The sequence below is a fragment of the Equus asinus genome, chromosome 2 (assembly GCF_041296235.1).
Source record: "Equus asinus isolate D_3611 breed Donkey chromosome 2, EquAss-T2T_v2, whole genome shotgun sequence".
Taxonomy (NCBI): domain Eukaryota; kingdom Metazoa; phylum Chordata; class Mammalia; order Perissodactyla; family Equidae; genus Equus; species Equus asinus.
The window spans coordinates 165,402,788-165,424,849 of NC_091791.1; the positions used below are offsets into that span (position 1 = coordinate 165,402,788).

Sequence of the window (22,062 nt, forward strand, 5' to 3'; positions counted from 1 at the left end):
TTGAAATGGTCTGGCTTTTGTTTTATTTTGAAGTTCTCATACTTACCTCACCACACTAAACTTGAGATTATAATTGCCACCACTCTGAATAATGGGAGGGTAACACATTTCCACAGTAGAAGGGTCTGCCCCAGCTAGGTATTTTTTCTCTTCAATGGCCTTTTCCACAGATTCAGCCAGTTTGCTGTGTCGAACTTTCTGTAAGCGTACCCAGAAACAAAATATTCACTAGAGAGTGGCAAAGAGGGGTGTTGGGTTTTTGGATGTTATCATTTGAAGACAACATACACCTTGAGATCATTTAGGATGCTATGGAAGTTTTTTTTTTTTTAATTTCATTTAATCCTTATCCTTTTTTTGTTTTTTGGTGAGGAAGATTGGCCCTGAGCTGACATTTGTGCCAATCTTCCTCTATTTTCTATGTGGGATGCCACCACAGCATGGCTTGATGAGCGGTGTGTAGGTCTGTGCCTGGGATCTAAACCCACAAACCCCGGGCTGCTGAAGCACAGCATGCGAACTTACCCACTATGCCATCAGGCCAGCCCATGAAATGGTTTATGCACCAGATAATATACTGGTACACATGCAAAGCAAATTTAGAGAACAATATGTGGAATTCACAGCTATTAAGGAATTCTCAAGTAAAATACTGGGTAACCTCAAGAAACTATAGTGTAGGTTTGCAGTTATTTTGAAAGAGAGCTGGCACAATTATATACCACCAATTTAAGTATCAAAGGCTTAATTTCAAAGGAAGCAGAACATACCAAAACACTGCACCGTAGGGACTTATTTCTGCTTCATTAAAACACCAACAAGACTTTCCCCTCTCCATTTACCTCATCTGCATCAACTATTTCCATGACTCTTTCCTTGAAGAATTTGTTGAAGACCTCAGAGGTGATGCTGGCTGCTTTCTTCATTAGGTTGAGCTCCCCATCCTCCTTCACAGCAATGGTATAGGCCACAACTGCACTGATATCTATCTGCAGTCAAAGTGATACAAGTTTCCAGCATGCAAATATAGAACTGCTAAAGAAATGCATCTCTCTCAATCTGAATATTATTAGTGATGGTACTTAATTATTTAGCAAACTATTCACCAGTAGTTTGCAGAATATCTAAATATTCTCTTCTTGGATTGAATAAACCTTTGGAATAGCTCTTTACTAAGTCATTGTGTGTATTCTAAGAGGCACTGAACTAATGTACCATTTAAAATGCAAATGCCCCTCTCTAGAGGTTTTTGCAAAGGATTTAGAAGAAAGATAGGCAGGACAACAGAAGAAAAAAAGAAAGAAAAATATTGTTTGGCCAAGAATCTGAGAAACAATTTCCCTCTGAAGTCGCTGAACTATCTTCTGAAATTCTCATTCCTGAGTGAAAAGTAAACCGGCTTACCGCTCAGCCAAAGGCAATGAAAAATGGAAATGTGAACGAACATATAGTTTTCTCAAAACAAATTCTCTGTACTATCTGTTATGGAAGCCTGTCACGCTTTTGTCTTCTCGACTCTCAATTTGCTTGTTTCCGGGAGAATTCTTACTTTGTCAAAGCCCTCTTTGTTGAGGCAGTCGTTCCAGCTCTTCATGAACTCTCCAGGGAATTTGTCTTTGCTGAACACTCCAATCTTCTTGCCGTTCTTGCTTTCTTTAATGGCTTCAATCATTTTGTCAAAGCTGCTCTTATTACTTTCATTCTATCAGTGCCACAGGGAAGAAACAGAGTTTGTAATTAGTTGTAGAATTAGACATTTATGTTTTACTAGTAACGGGCAGAGATGAATTCTCTAAACTGTGGAAAGAATAAATTCTCTCCCCATGCCCTACTTACTTCTTTAGGGCAGATTGTAACACACCAAAGTTAACACAAAATTTCTTCAGATACTTTTAAATACTTAGGTGAAGTGCCGTATAAGTTGACAAGACTATTCTTTTTCTTAAGGAACAGCTAAGAAACTTAAATGCATATGTGAACAACATTCTGAGAAAAAGTCTTTGTCAGGTGGGCAGTATGACAAAGACTGCATTTGATAAAAACTGAAACTGAGGTATATCTAAGTTTTCTTAAGGATATGCAAGGTTATTTGTTCTAATTAAGGTACTCAGATGAAAACAAACAAGTTGACAGTGTCCTCAAGAAGGGCAAAGTTAGTGTTCACCAGAATTTCACAGCCCATTTGTTTTGCTGCTGAACTGACAGGGTTGTTGAACTCTTTTCTTCCTCACAAACAATGAAGATGTGACAGAACTACGTAATTACAACCACAGTCAGCTAAAATCTTTCCTTTGTATTCTTTTAAATTCCTAGAAGGCATTTCTGTTTATCACTTTTAAACATTCTCTCACATTATGACACATTCTTTCTTAGTTCTGACCTTTTCTCGTATCAGCAGTGTGATGGCAGGGGCTCCATTAGCATTCTCATTGCCCTTAGTGTTGGCAATCTGTTTTAAGAACTCCACTTTTTTCTTGCTGGCCATAAAGATGATTTTGTCATCACAGAAGACCATGATAGTGTCAGTCAGTTCGTAACCAAAGAGCCATGTCTGTGGGAAAAGACAATAGTGACAACAGTTATTTACAGATAAAAAAAAAATTAGTGCACTTATACAGAAATATCTATAAAACAAGATATCTGGGATTAACTTAAAAATAATCTAGGGTTGGGGAGCCTGGAGGTGGATACAAATGAAATGAGACTGGCCAGGAGTTACCAATTTATTGGATAATGGGTAAATGGGAGTTCAATATATTATTTTATTTACTTTCACATGTTTGAAATATTCCATAATAAACATCAAATCATTTGGATAATTTGTGTTTACCAGAACTATATTATTATTTAGAAGGATAGAAATGCATAAAACAAGGGACAGAGTAGCACCTCCGGGAACTGTGCATTCTAATTCTATCTCCCTCAGTGGGGGTTAGTTGCCTACCAATTATTCATTTCTTTTCTCTTCAAACGACTCAGGATTTTTAGCTGGGCACACTGCTTGGCATGAGGACTCTAATTCCCATCTGCTCTTGTGGCTAAATATGGCCATTACATTAAATTTTGGCCAGTAAGTTATAAGTAGAAGTATTCTGTGGGACCTTTTCCACTTGCTTCTCTTTCTCTATTCTTTTTGCTTGGAACGTAGATATAATGGCTGGAGCTCTAGCAATTTTTGCACCATGAGCACAAGAGCAATACTCTATGGATGGAAAAAACCTGGGTCCCTGATGTCTATCTAAAAGAAGAAATATTCTGTTAAACCCACTGTTATTTAGGCTTTTCTGTTGCATATAGTTAAATCCTTCTCAATTCAGATACTTTTTTTCCTATGGTCTAAATCAGTGCTGTCCACTGAACTTTTTGTGATGATGGAAATATTCCATATCTACTCTAATATGGTAGTTACTATTGAGTACGTGAGACTTTTGAATGAGGAATTAAATTTTTAATGTGGCTGGTGGCTACCATATTGGACAGTGCCATACATGATTCAATCACTCTCAGGGCTAAAAACTGCTGGAAACCTCTCACCTGTAAGGCAGTTGATTTGGCATAAACAATTTCTTCATCAACACCCACTGATACAACAATAGCATCAACATTGGCATACTCATCTTCTCCTTTCTGAAAAGTAAAGAGGAGGGAATTTGGTCATTTTCTTTTTACACTAGCAAAATAGGAATACAGACTTCAGTATTTAATCAGGATACATATAATTTTTTCCTAATAGAAATTCCAAGTTTAAGGTATGTTGCTTGGCAACCTCACAGCCATCAGTTATTCTATTTTTCAAATAGCTTCACTGAGATAGAATTCACACACAATTTATCCATTTAAAGTGCACAGTTCAATGGTTTTTAATGTATTCAGTTATGTAACTGTGTCACAACAATCTAATTTTAGAATGTCTTCATCTCCCCAACAAGAAACCCATTAGTAATCATTATCCATCTACTCCCCAGCCCAAGGCAGCCACTAATCTGTCTCTATATGTGTCTATTCTGGACATTTCATATAAATGGAAGCAGAGAGTATGTGGCCTTAGTGTCCAGTTTCTTTCAATGCTCTCAAGGTTCATCCATATGGTAGCATGTATCAATACTTCATTCCTTTTTATTGCTGAATAATATTCCATTATATGGACATACCATATTTTGTCCATTCATCAATTGATGGACATACGGGTTGTTTCCATTTTCTTTGGCTATTACGAATAATGCTATGAACTTTCATTTAAATTTTTGCACAGACATATTTCTCTTGAGTGTATACCTAGGTGAGGAATTGTTGGTCATATAGTAACTCTGTTCAACTTTTTGAGGAACCACCAGACTGTTTTCCAAAGAGCCTGCACCATTTATACTCTGAACAGCAATGTACGAAGGTTCCAATTTCTCTACATGCTGACCAATACTTGTTAACTGTCTTTTTTATGCCCTCCAATTGGTGTAAAGTAGTATCTCACTAGTTTTGATTTGCATGTCCCTGATGGTTAATTATGTTGCGCCCCTTTTCACATGATTACTGGCCACTGTATACCTTTTTTGGAGAAGCGTCTCTTCAGACTCCTTGCCCACCATGTAACGGGGTCACTGCTTTCTTAAGCTGTAAGAGTTCTTTTTATATTCTAGATACGTCTCTTATCAGATATGATTTCCACATTTTTCTCCTACTTGTTGGTTGGTCTTTTCACTTTCTTAATGATGTCCTTTGAAGGACAAAAAGTTTTTAATTTCGAAGAAGTCCAAATTACTTTCTTGTACTTTTGATGTCTTATCTAAGGTAACTTTGCCTAACCCAGGGACATAAAGATTTACCTATATTTTCTTCTACAACAGTTTTATGGTTTTAGCTCTCATGTTTAGATCTATGATTCATTTGGAGTTAATTTTTATGCATGGTGTGAGGAAGAGGCCTACCTTCATTCTTTTGCATATGGCTATCTAGTTGTTCCAGGACCATCTGTAGAAAAGACTATTCTTTCCCCATTGAAATGTCTTGGCACCATTGTCAAAAATCAAATGATGTAAATGTGAAGGTTTATTTCTGGATTCTCAGTTCTATTCCATTGATCCCCATGTCTATCCTTACACTAGTATCACATTGTTTTGATTACTGCAACTTTTTAGTAAGTTTTGAAATTGAGAAGTGTAAGTCCTCCAACCATTAGCTACTCTTGAACAGCTCTGTAAGACCAAGGGACTGGTAATTGTGGGCTATGAGGTCAAATCTCTGACTTCCCCTATTAAGTCAACAAAAACATCTACATAAGACACTTCCTCATTTTAAGACTTCTGGTTGCCGGTAAGAATCCAAATATAGGTTTTTTATAGGAGGGTTTTGTTGAATTTCTCTACCACAATAAAACTGCATTCCCCCATTGATTGTCAATGAGAAAATGTCTTCCTTCAGGTTGCTAAAGTTTTATCATTAGTTCTCACTGATGATGCAAAAGTGCTGATAATTAAAATTGCTAATGTCTTAGCATGAATCAGGACAGTGGCACCAAACTAGTTCTTCACTACTACACTCACAGAAAGAAAGAAGAAAAAAGCTAAGTTTACCAAAGAATGTCCCTGATGCAGTAAAAATGATTAATATTATGAAATCCCAACCCTTAAGACTATGTCTAATATTCTGTGTAAAGAAATAGGACGTACACACAAAGCACTTCTCTGTGCACACTGAAGTATGACAGTTATCTCAAGGAAAAGCATTTGTACAATTACTTGAGTAGCAAGTTGAACTAGACATTTAAACAGATTTGGGTATCCAGTATACATTTTCTTGAAAATGCATGAAGCCTGTCACTTCACGGAAAGCAAATGATGTGTGTTGTCAATGATAAAATTTGAGTTTTCAAGCAAAAATAAAATTTTGAAAAAACTTGTACCCACCACTGTCAACTTGACAGCTTCACTACTCACTCAAGACTCTTCTGATGAGATCAGTAGTGACATTTACATACATGATTCTTTGATATTGTATAATGAAATGTGTACATTTAGAAGATCTGCACAACTGAGGGAACCAATATTTTCCAAATATTACATGGTGATGTTACAAAGTCATCCCTGGGTAAAGGATCAAAGGTGCAAGAAGGAAAAATAACTTGAGTATGAAAAGTTCATTGTTGGGGCCAGCCCTGTGGCCTAGTGGTTAAGTTCAGCATGCTCTGCTTCAGTGGCCCAGGTTCAGTTCCTGGGCACTGACCTACACCACTCATCGGCAGCCATGCTGTGGCGGCTACCCACGTACAAAATTGAGAAAGAATGGCACACATGTTAGCTCAGGGCAAATCTTCCTCAGCAAAAAAAGAAAAGAAAAAAAGAAAGAAGAAAAGTTCATGGTTGTGGTTTTAGATTTCACATTATAACTAACTTTTAAGAGATTACCACTTCTAGCGTTTTAGTGTAGTAACAAAGAATGTCCATAATTATTTGAAAAGGTTATTAAAATAGCTTTCTTTTTCCAGCTCCAAGTATGTATGACGCCAGATTTTCTTCATACACTTGATACAACCGATACAAAGAAAGGTTCTTTGGGGTCCTGAATAATTTAAGAATGTAAAGGGGTCTTGATATCAGAGTTTGAGAAGCACTGTGGTATACAATTCCTATCAGATATAGTAACACTAACTTCGGCATTAAATAGTCTCTCCTCTCTGAAGTTTTGCTATACATACTGCAATTCTTCAGTAAACATGGGATTTTGTGGCAATATTACTAGAACCTTAGTAACCTCCCGAAATTAGCAATTGGCACTCTCTTATATTTAGTGCTTATAAAGTCTTGTGGATACAGATATATAATTTTCTTCCCTAAATATGTCTACAAAAAATACCACTGAAACTAACCAAAAAGTCCCTTGTAGTATATTTTTTGATATTTGAAATCTTGGTTGAATCAAAATTTTTCAGCAAAGAAAAAGGTCTGAACGTATACAAAATTTCAATACACTAACACGTTTTTAAAAAGTATATGAAAAAGTATAATCATGCAACTTAATTATTAATAATATGGGAAAATCATCCAAAGGAATCTCAACATAATTGAAAATCAGGACAGAGAAAAAAAGACCCACATGTTCAGCTTTTTAATGAAGACTGCGGAAATAAATCCATCAAATCTCAAGGATTTCAATTCATAAAATGCCTAGTTTTCCAGTGCCAATCAAAAAGGTGAGACAATGAATCCTAATTTCTTTTGGAACCCAGTTGCTCTGACCATTTCATAGAATATTCTTAATTTATTCTTTACAGAAACTGGTGGGCTCTAACACCAAAAGAAAGAAATAATAGCAGAATTTAAGATATCTAAAGATAAATTTAGATAAAATTTTCATAAAATGTGATTCAGTGAAAAGGATTACAATAAAACCAAATTTTTTTTTTAAAGATTTTATTTTTTTCCTTTTTCTCCCCAAAGCCCCCTGGTACATAGTTGTGTATTTTTAGTTGTGAGTCCTTCCAGTTGTAGCACGTGGGATGCCGCCTCAGCATGGCTTGATGAGCAGTGCCATGTCCGCGTCCAGGATCCGAAATGGCCAAACCCTGGGCTGCCGAAGCAGAGTGCACGAACTTAACCACTCGGCCATGGGGCTGGCCCCAAAACCAAATATTTTGACAGCAAAATCTGGGCCGCTATTTTGTATTTTCAAACAAATTTCATATTTTTTTGAATATTTCAAACATATTTCAAACCTTATGAGGAGTATAAACACCTTATACAGATTACATCCAAAAATAGTCTTTTGAAACTGTGGGAGATTTTTAATAATCTGCTTATAAAATTCATATGGTAAGTTACCCAAAGTAACAGTATAATAAAGTTATATATAATACTGAAATACTTTCGGATTAAATTCCAGATTATGTCTAGAATTTTAAAATACTGGAGTGTAGTGGGGCTGGTTAAAAAAAGAAAGCCACAAGGCTAGCAGTCATTGCCCCAGGACCAGTCCTATAGCCAGTTCCAAGCACTGGCTCTTGGAGGCAGCTGGGGCTTGACTCTGTGCCGCTTAAATGGCCCCAGATTCCTACCTGATCTCTTCTGCTTGGGCTGTTCTTCAGGACTTAGACTTGAGCCCTTGTCAAATCTATCTGGACTTGCGATTCCTGTGCTCCCCCTTCTAGATGAACCATCTTGCAGCAGTGAGCCCTGGTATGCACAGACTCTCAACATCCACCAAACCCTTTCTGTCTCCAAATTCTGCCTCCTTCCAGTCTGTCTGGTCCACCAAGTCTTGCTGAAAAAGGTGTTTTAGATGGGAGTATTTACTGAGCAGCCACTTTTTGTACATGCCTTGCAGTTATTATCTGTAATCCTCACAATAAAACACAGTAAGCATCATCATATTCAAAACACCAAATCAAGACCTAGCACACTCGGAACTCCCACGCAAATATATAGGCAGTTCTCACACTAATGATGATTTCAGCTTTTATAAAAGGTGCTGAAAGTCTAATTAAAACACACATATTAAGTCTAAAATACATATTTTCTATTAGGACACAATTATTATAGACTAACAGGCAAAATTATACTTTTTCTACCATCTCTCTCTCTTTCAGTTAACAAATCAGATGAGAGAACACTTTCTTTAGGGTCCTAAAGATAAAAAAGAATTTCTTTAAAAGGTTTCTGATTTTCATCTACAAGGAGACTTAGAATCATTTGATAAACTTTTCAGGTAAGATGTTAGTGTTGGTGACCTCTTAAATTTACCAGAAATTTCTTTCAGCAACTGCAAGTGATAGGAATCAAAGTCTGCCTTCTATATTTAGAAAGACAGTATGTCTACTGGGTAAAAGGGCTCACTCTGAAGCCAGACTGCCTGGGCGTGAATCCTTGACCCCACCACTCACTGCAACCCAACCTCTCTGTGCTTCAGTCTCCTCAGTCTTCGCATCTGTAAGTATTGCTCTGAGAATTAAATTTGCTAACGTGTATCAAGTACTTAGACTAGTGCCTAGCTCATTGAAACTACTATATATTTGCCATCATCATTATTAAAGACTCAAATGGCTGTTTGTTAAAAATTCCCCACGTGTATCACACGGCTATTGTTACTGATGTCAAAGACGAGCTGGTGACATGAACAGTACAGGGTGTGGAGAGTAGAAGAGACTTTCTGAAAGTGTACAACTCACAGAGGAGGCGACTTTAGGTGATCCCAGATGTGGCTTTAAATATTTAGAGCAAAAAAGTTATACACTTTTCAATTCTCTTTTAATCCACTTGACCACATCAAGACTATATCTGTTTAATGCTAGTCCTTACCACCTGCTACAATTTAACAATGCAGCTATGCTTACATTATCTTCATTTTTTTAACAGTACTTTTTATTTTTGGAAGGTGACACGATTCTCCAATTATAGTCATGTAAAGTGTCTTTTCTGAATGCATGTAGGTTTAAGGAGTTCAACAGTTTTTTGGGAGATGAAGAGAACAAAGTGGTAAATGACTAAGCAGAGCTGGGGCAGCTATACCCTAAGTGCTTGACAAGTATTCTTGCTGGGAAGACATTGATGATGAGTGTGCATCTCTCATAGAGCCCCAGTGGGCTCAGAACTCAGGAGGCACCAAGTATCAGAGAAGGGGAATGGGGTATATTGCACATGGATGAGTTCAGGGCTGAGAACAGAAGGTCTGGACAGCAAGCTTAAAAGCTGGACTCCCAGTTCTCAGAAGCCCTGAGACAACTCCTAATCCCTCTACAAAAAGATGTGCTTTATTCTCTGGAGAGATGGGCTAAGAAAGTAAGAAAGGCTCTAGACTCAAATAGTAGGCCCAGCAGAAGGCAAGTATTAAAATGTTGGGGAATTAAAGGGAAGTCTGTATTTTGAATGACAATAATGGGGAACAAATGCCCCAAAGACAAGAAGTGGAGGATTTTTCTTTGTGCATCCTCATTGAATTCAGAGAAAACACTTCAGATACCGACATTTGGGGGTCTTCCATGGAATAAAACAGCATAATCACTCTATAGCAACCCCTACCAGGTGAGAGCCCTCATTCTGCAGAGCTTCCAACCAGTTTCTTATTACTTTATTAAGACGGATGGATAGCCAAGCCTCATTTTGATTTTTGTTAATATGTAATAGAGAAAGCAAACAAACCCAGAGGAAACAGACAAGGCAGAGGACAGAAAACAAAACAAACAAACAAAAAGACCCTATAAGAGAAATATATATAGTACAACCATAAAACAAGAAAAGAACAGAGGATAAAAAGGACTCTTAGAAATTCAAAATAGGTGAAATTAAAAAAAAAATTCGATAGAAAGTGGGAAAATGAAGTTAAGAAACAGCATCTAGAAGTAGAAGACAAAGAAATAGGAAATGAAATGAAAAGATAAACAAATTTAAGCCCAGAAGTCTAAACCTTACCGAATAGGAATTTCAGGGGGGAAAAAAATCACTGAAGAAACGGAGAGGAAAACAAGATCAAAGAATGCAAGATTCCAGCACCAAAGGATATAAGTCTTGAGATTAAAAGAGCCTCTTACTTCTCAACTCAGTGCAAGGAAGGGAAAAAAAAGACTCACACCAAGGCAGTGAAATTTCAAACCACAAGGAATAAAGAGATGATTCTAAACGTTTTACAGAGAACAACAGGCCATGGATATTGGAACAGGAAACAGAATCACATCGGCCTTCTCCAAGGTAACAGTGCAAGCTTCAAGACTGATGAACAAATGCTTCAAAATTCTGAGAATTCTGAAAGCTTTTCAACCGCAAATTTTATACCCACTAACTGTATTATTAACCAAAAGTGAAGATAAAATAAAACTTTTAACACACACAAGGGCTCAAGAAATATATATTCTCTATATCCTTTCTTACGAAGCTCTTAGAGAAAATGCTCTAATAAAACGAAGAAATAAATCAAGACATGGGCTCTAGGATACTATACGGGACCCAACACTGGAAAGTTCCAAGATTCAACAGACCAGGAGATCACCCTATACAGACAGCAGGATAATGTAAAGTTGATTGGGTGGTGGCGGTGGTGGTAGTGTTTAAAAGACAATCACGGAATTAACAAAATATCTGATGAGTGTAAGAATTTTAGAATAAAAGATTGATGAGATTATGACAGACTTGCAGGAAAAAATTAAGGCTAGGGACATTAAAAAAAGGAGAAAAATTGAGGCACTCATTAATGCCAGGAAAAATGAAAAACTGTAGAGAAAAGGAATGGTAACTATTTCTTTACTTCACCCAGCAGTAAAAATATTTACAAGAGCATAACAGTGTAAACTGACTATTTATTTTACTAAAAATTGTGAAAAAAACATCAAGGGGGTGGATGTATCATAAAGCAAATATATTAAAATAATTGTATAATCTAGGTGGTGGGTACATGGGTGTTCACTGTAAAATTCTTTCACCTTTCTCTGTTTGAAAATTTTCATAACAATATGTCAGGAAGAAATTTTTAAAATATTAGAAGGTAGAGAAGTTGGGATAAATGTGATGGTATAAAAAAGTTAAATTTCATGCAAATCAAAACTACACTAAGATATCACCTTACACCTGTTACGATGGCTATAATCACCAAAACAAAAAATAACCAATGTTGGAGAGGATGTGGAGGAAAGGGAACCCTCATACACTGCTGGTGGGAATGCAAACTGGTGCAGCCACTATGGAAAACAGTATGGAGATATCTCAAAAAATTAAAAAAGAAGAAAATTAAAAATAGAAATACCATATGACCCAGCTATCCTACTACCGGGTCTTTATGCAAAGAACTTGAAATCAACAATTCAAAGAGACTTATGCACCCCTACGTTCACTGCAGCATTATTTACAACAGCTAAGATTTGGAAGCAATCCAAGTGCCCATTGACTGATGATTGGATAAAGATGTGGTCACACACACACACACACAAAGGAATACTACTTAGCCATAAAAGATAAAATCATCCCATTCGCAACAACATGGATGGACCTGGAGGGCATTACATTAAGTGAAATAAGCCAGACACAGAAAGACACTGTATGATTTTACTCATACGTGGAAGATAAACTAACACACGGACAAAGAGAACGGTTTAGTGGTTACCAGAGAGGAAGGAGGTTCGGGTGAAGGGGCACATTTATATGGTGACTGACAAATAATGACGCACAAATGAAATTTCACAGTTATAAACTATTATGACCTCAATAACATTTAAAAATTTATTTTAAATTTACAATTTTCAAAAAAAGTTAAATTTTAATCCTAATCTACCAAAGCAAGCTAATATCTAAAACTGATAAATCAAGAAATAGCAGTATACAGATATTATTCCAAAACATGAAAGAAACAAAAGAACTGAGAGTGATTGCTTCTGGGGCAGTCGAGTGTTTTCTGTTTTAAGGCTCTTAGAACTATTTGGTTTTTAAAAACCTATGTATGAATTACTTGAGTAAAAATTTTAAAGTGCAAGGTAAACAATATAGATGATAAGGAATTGGTGAAAATTGTGAAGGTAGTATCTGAATGATAAAAGTTGGGGAAATACTGTAGCAGAGAAACAACTATCTTCCTTTGAACCAAATGGGTATTGCATTAAAAGAGGAAATATTTTTGAAGTCGCTTGTTATAGCTAGGATTACCCATACAATCTATCGTTCAAACCAAGACCAATTCTGAAAATAAAAGGGTATGCCATTAATAATTACATAGGGACAATAGGTGAACAGTTCCAAGAAAGGCAGGACTTAGTGGTCACTCAAAGTATGCCTTTGATAGAAATTCCTGCAAACCAAGAAAACAATGCATGAAAACTTGGAAATCAAGTCACCATTGTTCACTGAGTGCCTAGACATGCCAAGCACTACACTTGGTAATAGGGATAAAAAACAAATACAAAAAAGTAGATAACTAGAATAGACTAAAAGTTAAGTAAAAATAAACAAATCCCAACCTGTCCAGACATTTACTTCCATCTAGCCCTCCTCTTTACTCAAGACCAAAGCATTATTTAAACCTTTCTCTATCCCATTTCAGAGATAAAGGAGTCATAAAAGAACTGAGATGGGTGAAAGCAACCCATTATATTGCTGAAAGTAGTATGGGAATTGCCTATATCTTAAAGAACCTTCCTAAGCCACAGAAGGTAACTGTCTAGTCTTGGAGAGCAATCCAAAACATGAAATTTGACCAGGACAAAACTGAGCAAAGAGCCAGAAAGCAGCATCAAGAGAAGCACTGACACTACAGCTTATTAGTTTTCTCTACAGGCACAAACTTTCTTTTTGGGGTTAGCTGGAGCCATGCAACACCTCAATCCTGACCGGCGGCACAGAGCCGTGTGAATGAATGCTTTGGATCAGCATTCCTATTGAAAATAGCTGCTCTTCTGACATTTTACAGAACTCTCTTGGGATAAAAGGCAGATGACTGAGATCAAGGTTCACTCATAGCAGGATGTCCTAGTAGGGAGGTGTCAAATGAGTTACAGGTGTGCCTAGACATTGTGTCCCTCAGCTCCCAAAGCAGCTGGGACCCTGGAATGGTGGGTAGTCTCCCCACCCTGTACTCCGTGCAGTACTTATCATATAACTTGGTTAAAAATAATCACAATCATGAAAAGGCTGGGAAGCCCTGAATAAGGAACCAGGAAGTATAAGAGGCTGGAGGAGAAGCCCACAGCCCACTCTTATGACCCACCAATCCTACCTGGAGTTTTCTACTGCAGAAATAGACAGTTGCTGCAAAGCCCTTGTGCTTGTAGCAGTTCTAATTTAAAAAATAAGAGGCAGGGGGCTGGCCCCATGGCCGAGTGGTTAAGTTCGCCTGTTCCGCTTCAGCGGCCCAGGGTTTCACCGGTTCAGATCCCAGGTGTGGACATGGCACTGCTCATTAGGCCATGCTGAGGTGGTGTCCCACATGCCACAACTAGAAGGACTCACAGCTAAAAAAAATATACAACTACGTACGGGGTGGGGGGGGGCGGGGCTTTGGGGAGAAGCAGCAGAAAAAAAAGACTGGCAACAAATGTTAGCTCGGGTGCCAATCTTTAAAAAGAAAAAGGAAAAAAAAAGAGGCAGGACTGGACTAGAGGCAAACATCCAAGAAGAGTCATAAAACAGTAGTAAGTTCTAGTCACTACAGAGGTCTCCTGTTTGATTTCTGACTGAGCCCATTTTCTCATCTCTAAAATGGCACTACTCACTCAAGCATAAGGTTTAATGTTTAAGACATTTCTACTCAGTTAAAAGTTTGTGACACTGCAACTATTTTTAGGACATAAGTTATGAAAATTACAGTTAAGAAATTATCTTATTTGCAATAGCCTCACAATATGTACCTAAGCCAAACTCAACTTGCAGACAGGTGAGATGAGGAGCCTCATTAGCTCCTACTCTGATAAAAAAAAAAAAATTTAGTATTTTTTTGGTTGTCTACAACTCTGTAATTGAAGAGAGCTGGAGTGACCACAAGCAACCACATAGTTCTGAAAGGCTTATGCTTAAAGGTATGTGAAACTAAAAAGTGGTGTGGAGCCCAAATTAGCTTTTTAGTTAATTTTTGTCGTAACAGAGATTTCTTTGAAGATGAGAGCTGACAACACAAGGCTCAGCATCTATACAGTTAACTTCAAATTATTCTCTTATTTCAAGGCCAGTTTTCTTATTAAAAAAAGGCAGTGTAAACGAAAAACATATAGCATGCACCTACATATTTCACTATCTTTTCTGCTACAGCTAGGAGGATAAGCAAACAGAACTTATCCCAAAAAACTATGATCTTTGCTTAAGCAGATCAGAAGGAAAGTACTGTAAACTGGAAAGACTGTGCCTATAGATAGATATTCTACAGGTGGGTTCTGGGGATAGTTATTAAAATTTACAACTGGAAAAAAGAAAGTTTATTCAAATGATTTTCATAATTAATCACACAAATGTTGCTAATGAGTATATTTTTATATTGACTTGGCTCATAACTTTATAATGCCAGCCATCTTATCAATATCTAACATCCTCCCTTCAAATGACATCATTAAGCTAAATACGAGAGCCAAGATGAATTTTAATGATTTTTGAGAAACACAAAATAGGGGCCAATAACAACTTTAATGGATTTACAGACCGTCAAACTCGATGTTAAGTTTGCCAATCTGTCTTCTGACCTCAAATTTTTCCTAGTTTCAAGCTTTGCATTTACCTATTGTGTAGGGGAACTCTGAGTTCTAAATTAATCTTAGCTTTCCTGAATGGTCTAGAGAGAATTAAGAATAATTTGATAAACTCTGAATCACTGGAACTAGAAACAACTTCCATATCAAAGATGTATAATTTGGGGGTCTAGGGTTGGAAAAGAGGGCTTTTTATTACCACTGGCACACAAGTACTCATTAATCTTTGGAAAATATTGAGGCCTTTAGAAATAGTTTCTGTAACATGAGTCATGTTCATATTTAAAAATATGATGGTAAGAGAAGCTTTGAAAACATTTGGTAGAAATTAACTAATAAAAAATTTTAAAAATAAAATTTATGTTCAGCATTTGTCTAGCATAGAATCCTTAGTTTTGCCTTTCATAAAGGGCAACAATGAATTCATTTTAAATTATCTAATGCATTTAACCTCAAAAGATAAAACATGCACAGGAACCTTTAACACGAACGGCAGGGAAATGACCAATTTTAATTAGCTTGGTTTTTACTACAGGATCAACGTGAAAGGCAATTTACAATGGTGAAATCAGAATTGATCATTTTTGAAAGGTTTTATAAAGTCATTATTAGTTTTATCTTCCCTGGATGACAGAGTTCAGAGGCCAGACTTAAGCTAGACAGCTCGAAGGACTGCCCCACAGGATGCAATCAAATGTGTGAATTGATAAATTACTATCAGAAAAACAAATTTTAACTGTGTACGTTTTTCAAACAGAAAAACTGCTCAATCTTTAAAAGACTGGGAACCACAACAGCTCTTTTTCTGAGCACGTGCCCCGGATACTCTACCAAAGAGGAAAACTAATGAGGTTCTAGGCATCACATCGTTTTTTGTATTACTAATACCTGCAGGTTTTCAGCGTTAGGTTTTGTGTTACCCACGGCAGGGCCTAGCACATGAGGCGGCTGCGCGTGAGCAATAGTTCTTTTTTTTAACTCCAGCAAAAGCTCCGCAAATGATAAACGTGAAGAGCCCCATTCACATCCTCCTAGCCCCTCCATCCGTCCTTTACGAAGAGGGATTGTAATTCTGGCGGGACCTGGGGCAGAATACTGTGGTTCTGGAAGGATAGAGCGGGTGCGTGGGTGTGTGTGAACACTGCAGGAGGAGGCAGCAAGACGTGATCACGGAGTGGGAGGGACGGATGATCCCTCTTCTAGGGCGGGAAGCGACTACGAGAGGTGGCTGTTATGCATGACGGGGGCCAGCACGCGGGGAAGATGGTGGTGGCCGCAGGACAGGGTGATTGTGGGAGATTCCTTGTTACGGGGCAGCACTCGGGGCCGCCTGCAGTGAATGATCCTGGAGCAACGAAAGGGGCGCAACACGGAACCCGGGAATTCCCGACGGAAAGGGAAAAAAGGGCGCCGAGAAACGGGGTTATTATGGGATGGCAGAGGGGGGCTCCCTAGGGAAAATTACGGGATCTATCTCACCCGCCAATTGCTGTACAGTCTCTTCACTCGCCGGTAATAAGCGTCTTTGTCCAGAGTCACAGCCATAGCCACAGACGTCGCTCCTCCTCGGGTTCCGAGAATCACGCGAGGTCCCGGCTCCGCCACCCGCTCTCGGCCCCGGAATCCCGCACTCTCCCAGTGACCCGGAAGTATCGACCTCAAAGATGCCCTTTCCGCTTCCGGGTCCCGAAAGCGCTTGATTTTTTTTTTTTTTTTCCCCCCCTTCAATCCTCTCTCCGGAGGTTAAAGGGAGGAAAGGAAGAAAAAGACTGAGGAAATCAACAAAATGTGCAACGCAGACTCTAGATTTTCGCGGGGTTTTCTTGTCAACTTAGCAACAGCCGCACGCGAACCGACGTCATCACGTGACGCCCTCCCCCCGCCCTTACTCTCTGCCCGGCCGCGGTTTCCAGGAGCTCCGACTTTTCGCCGAGGCGGCGGCGGCTGAGCGATGCGAAGGAGGCGGGAGGCGTGACGTGCCAGCCCCGCCTCGCACGGGCTGCCGCGCGCGGGCGCGACGGCCCCGCCCATCGGCAAAGGAAGTGGAAGCGGAAAGAGCGGGACTTGGCGTGCGATGGGAGTGGGAAGACTACAGCGTAACTGGGTACGTTCCCCTCCTAGAAATGGTGGGGAAGCAAATGCCTCTGCTGCTCTAGAGCTGGAAGGATTCCTGGTGCCAGGACGCTGGGTCAGAGGTTCCGCTCGGCCAGAGTTCATAGCAGGGAGAGGGAACCCACCCTCCCGATGAACGACGACTCAAGCTATGGGGGGACTTAGCCTTAGAAAGGAAGATAAAATGCCCAGGCTTCATCTGAGCGCTGGGATGGTGGGAGCAAGAGTCGTAGAAAACAAATGATTTGAGGGGCTTCACACAACCCAGTCCCCCAGGCCCAGGTCGTGACAGCGTCCTTCCAGTTAGCCAGTCCCTTGCCACAGTTCATGAAGTGACAACATTCTTACGGCTTCCCAAAAGCAGCATTATTTCACTTAATTTGAAACAAAACATACATGGTTCTTGACGAAATTGTTCCTCTGTGTCTTCTAAGAACTTGGAGTTTGAATCTGGAACAACCTTTATTCCACTATCCAGCTTAAATCATTCTCTTGCCTTTAGCAGCTGGACAGCTTACACTGAAATATATATATCCCTTGAATGGAGTACAGATGTTTGCCCTATTCAAGGTAACTTCACGTGAACAATAATGAACTTCAAGAAAGTGGTGTTGAAATTACCCATCATGAACATCAACTCTTAAAATTAATATTTATATTGGATTTGAGCAAATATAGAACAAGGGAAGAGTGGAAAAGGATTAACTTAAATTTATTAATGCCAAGGGGAAGGAAGGTAATAGTTCCTGACCCTCCAGCTGTATCCACAGTTCGGCCAGGAACAGGCTCTGCCAGAGGCTGGGCCAGCGCTACATAGTCTGTGGTTAATGGAGGTGTCTAGGGAGGGGTGAGCGCATCAGCTGCTCTAGTCTCCTGTCCTTCCCCAGAAATGAGGAAGTGGTCACGTATTATTTTAGGAGATCCCCTGCCCACCCAATCCTCTCAAATTTGGAAGCAATCAGGTACAAGTTTTCTCTTTCCTTTTCACCTCCTGGAGTCCTGGGTTTCCCCACATCTCCCCTGCCCCTCCCACTTTTCCATAGTCCAAGGGCCAGAGTAAATGAAAATACAGCAGCCACCCAAGCAATGGGGACCATGCTGGGGCTTCAGTCATCAGCATCTTCACTGGAGTCTGAGTTGGCTGGCATCATAGGATCATCAATGAGTGAGAAGTCCCTTTCTGAGCTATCATAGCCCTGAGATAAATCATCATCATCATCTTCATCCTCATCGTCCTCGTCCTCCTCAGGTTGCAGTGGTGGCAACCTCAAGGCAGTACCAGAGGTGGTAGTGGCTGGTGAAGAAGGGTAGCCAGTGGCTCTCAGGCCTGGATGGTGATGATGGTGATGGTGGGGGTGGGGGTGGTGGTGGTGGTGATGAAGCATGGTGCTAGAGTCTACATGAGGGGATGATGCTGCACCACCCATCACAAACGGCATAAAAGGCAAAGATGCAGAAGTGGCACTGCTGTGACCCAGAGATGACACAGACTGCAGGCCACTACTGCTGTGTTGGAAGGTATTATGCAGAGATAGGGACCCAGTGCCTCCACCCTGCATCAGGGCCATCATCTTAGAAAGGTCTGGTCGCATCCTGCGGGCCCGCTTCTTGCTGCTGTCTGGTGCAAGAGGCCCTGGCAAAACCCGGTTGAACACAGTTTCAGCATGGTGACCCTGAGAGGAAGGAACAAAAGATAGTGAAAAGAAATGAAACAGAAGTCAACAGCATCCTAGCTTGCAAATGTTTTTTCACTGAATCTGTCTTCAGGAGGGGCAAAACAACTATAGTTAGATGAAGCTTGATGGTGATGAGGAGGAGGATATGCTGGGCATGGCTGGTTGAAGCATTCTGATGCTGAAGTTAAGATCAAGGATTTGATACTGATACTTATGTGAACCAGAGTTTTGCTTTTTTCCATGACTACATTGTATCTTTACTCTGGCCAACCATTTCACAAATGCTTACCTTTGTTAATAAGGGCCTGAGGAGGACAGTGAAAAAATCAGTACTTGCAGAGTATACTTTACTGATGGCAGGTTGTTCACACGATCTTACCATGTGACATGCAGCACAACTCTATTGACATTTAAAATACTATCATTCATTATCACATCAGAGTGGGATAAACTCAAGACAGACAGGTCAGATTAAAACTTCTGGATGTTTAGAACACCAAAAAGTTTGGGGAAGATCCCCAATAAATTTAATAAAATAAGTTTTTTTCACATTGGTAAAAGACAAATATCTGCTGAATTTTAAATTGCTTCTTCTAGACGTTCTGACTGTAAATTTTGGTTAAGTTCACTGAAGCTGGAACTTATTACTTTTAGTGTCTCTGCTTTGCTAGACCTACGTACAATACTGGGTAAACTGGCATCAAACTCAGGCAATTGGTATCTGTGTCTCTGGATTCTCTCTGTGTCTCTCTTCCAATCTAAGCCTAACATCTGACTTGGGAATATACCTTTCTGACTTGAAAAAACAAACATCTCAATACTCTATTTGTATAGACTTTTAAAATGTAACAATACCAGCACCTAAACTCCTGCAGGTCCCTGTGATAATGCAGTGCTAGATATGCCATTAATTCTGCATTAAGAATTCTGTGCCAGTCGCATTATGATTTTCTGTCATTTCCTATGATCTTTTTTTTCTTAGAGTTATCAACTGACTATAAACAAGTAGCAAAAGTACTTGAAGTAAAAATAGGTAATACTAGAAGAAGAGCCTTTTTTACAGGCTGCTCTAATAATGTTAAATTCAAGACAGAGACAGTACCAGCCTTCTAGCCAACAGCCTCCCATATCAACCACTCTGCTTATTACACTCTTGCTCCCATGGAGGCTAACAGGGAAAATTAAAATATTCTGCTGGGGTTGGCCTGGTGGTGTAGTGGTTAAGTTCGTACATTCCGCTTTGGTGGCCCACGGTTTGCAGGTTTGGATCCTGGGCACAGACCCCACACACTTCTCGTCAACCTATGCTGTGGCAGCGTCCCACGTAAAACAGAGGAAGATTGCTCAGGGACAAGCTTCCTCAGGCAAAAAAGAGAAAGACTGGCAGTGGATGTTAGCTCAGGGCCAATCTTCCTCACCAAAGAAAAAAAAAATCTTTTATAGTAACAATATTTATATAAAACCGCTTTTCACCAAAATAAAAATAAGCCTCATAAATTCACCTTACAAATAAATATATATTATGTGCAAGATAATGTTCTCCTCAGAATACAAAAGTGCTAATCCATTTTAAATGACTGCTTACCAAACCAAACCATGATTTACATATGTTTAAAAAACACAACCACTGCCCAAAGTAAGGCAAATATAGCTAAGAGAAACTTTTGCAGTTATAGTTTGGTGGAAAGGATTATGAGTACTTAATCCACCAAATGGTCCATCACCATGATAAAAGCATATTGAAAATAATGGAATAACCTAATCAGGAAAATTATTATAAACTATGAAACATGGTTTCCTGTCCTTTTTCCATTACTGGTATATTAATAGTGATTCTCAACCTCTTACATGTTGGGGAATGCCATGACAGTTTTTCTTACTAGGCCCCGAAATCACTTCTAAAATACATAGAATCATAAAACTTTTAAGAGACTATCTGCTCCAAAACCCTCACTTTTCAGGATGTGCAAACTGAAAAGGTTAAAGGATTTTCCAAAAATCCCTTAGTAGAAGAGAAAGATAAGGCCTTGAATGTTCTAATTTTTATATTTTAGTAAAGTGCTTAGGTGCTAAAGTTAGTTTTGAAAATTTTATGCTTTTCTACAGAAGACGATGCCACAGGGCTGTAACAATACTAATAAAAATACTCTAGTAATATTGGTGAACTGAAGATAAATTTTCTCAAACATACATTGGAAAAAAGATAAATAACATTAAATAATGAGTTCTAAAGTCACATCTAGCGTGTGAACATAGTAATGCCTCAGTCTCACTCACCTTTTTTCCATTCCTAGAGTTAGCTGTCTGTACTGGTTCCATTCCCAAACAGTTTAATTCTGCTTTATTATTTTTTTTACATCTCTGCCACTTCTGTTTTCTACGATCCTCCATATACTGCAATAGAAGAGTATTGGTTATTCCAGAGGAATAAAGATCTCTGGAGTAGTAATTAAGGTACTAGTGTATAGTTTGACAATAAATGCTTATTGCATGGATAAATAAAGGATTGGTCCTAGTGGAAAAATGCCATTAAGTGGATCTCTCCCCCCAAAAAATCAAGTGGTTATATAATGGTTGAATAACAAATATTTGCCTAGCATTTAGTTTAACAAGTACTTTAATATTATTTTATTTTGATCTTCACAACTCTATGAGGTAGGAAGACTGGGTATTATTACTCCTATTTTGCAGGTGCAGAAACAATGATATAATATGGCATGCTTCCTCCATCTCTTACAGCTTAAATACCAAGAGAATGACTTTAAATCTTGCTGGATGGAACTGCCACTCACCGCTAGAAATCGGGGATCGACAGCGAACTCTGGATGACCCTGTAACCACATCTCCAGTTCAGCCCGGCGAGGGGCATCCTCACCCACCAGCAAAGTACCATCCACCTTATTGATGACAGGGATCCGGGTCTCCAGGTCCACATCAAGGTGATTAGGCTCTTCCATGCACTCCACCTCCAGCTGCAAACCCAGAATCCACCCCCATGAGCACATACTGTTCTTTGGGCAGGAAGGGAGGGGGAGCAGAGCCAATGGTAGCCATAAAATAACCCTAGTATCTTCTAGTCCCTCAATCCCAACTGCCTTCATCAATTACTAGGAATAAAAAGATCTTATCTAATCATCA

The 22,062-nt window shown here is 39.1% G+C and overlaps 2 protein-coding genes and 1 long non-coding RNA gene across 12 annotated transcripts in view; 1 reads left to right on the forward strand and 2 right to left on the reverse strand.

The window, feature by feature from the left end:
• The window catches only part of SUPT16H (SPT16 homolog, facilitates chromatin remodeling subunit), a 38,671-nt gene extending 21,516 nt beyond the window's left edge, over positions 1-17,155 (reverse strand). Inside the window, exons 1-6 of the mRNA XM_014844426.3 lie at positions 16,616-17,155; positions 3,535-3,627; positions 2,381-2,551; positions 1,550-1,702; positions 843-989; positions 47-198 (exon numbers count right to left, since the gene is read on the reverse strand). Coding sequence (XP_014699912.1) covers positions 47-198; positions 843-989; positions 1,550-1,702; positions 2,381-2,551; positions 3,535-3,627; positions 16,616-16,681 — 782 coding nt within the window. The 5' untranslated portion in view covers positions 16,682-17,155. The remainder of the gene's footprint in view (positions 1-46; positions 199-842; positions 990-1,549; positions 1,703-2,380; positions 2,552-3,534; positions 3,628-16,615) is intronic.
• On the forward strand, positions 17,101-22,056 carry LOC123283034 (uncharacterized). The gene is made up of 2 exons (XR_006523465.2): positions 17,101-17,240; positions 21,664-22,056. It is a non-coding gene; the product is annotated as an uncharacterized lncRNA (long non-coding RNA).
• The window catches only part of CHD8 (chromodomain helicase DNA binding protein 8), a 57,964-nt gene continuing 53,841 nt past the window's right edge, over positions 17,940-22,062 (reverse strand). For 8 of the 10 annotated variants that reach the window (XM_014844421.3, XM_014844419.3, XM_014844423.3 and 5 more), the window contains 3 exons: positions 21,717-21,896; positions 21,202-21,318; positions 17,940-18,921 (listed from right to left, as the gene is read on the reverse strand). In XM_014844421.3, the coding sequence (XP_014699907.2) occupies positions 18,355-18,921; positions 21,202-21,318; positions 21,717-21,896 (864 nt within the window). In that variant the 3' untranslated portion in view covers positions 17,940-18,354. The remainder of the gene's footprint in view (positions 18,922-21,201; positions 21,319-21,716; positions 21,897-22,062) is intronic. The other 2 variants (XM_070504018.1, XM_014844422.3) reach the window with 1 other exon arrangement.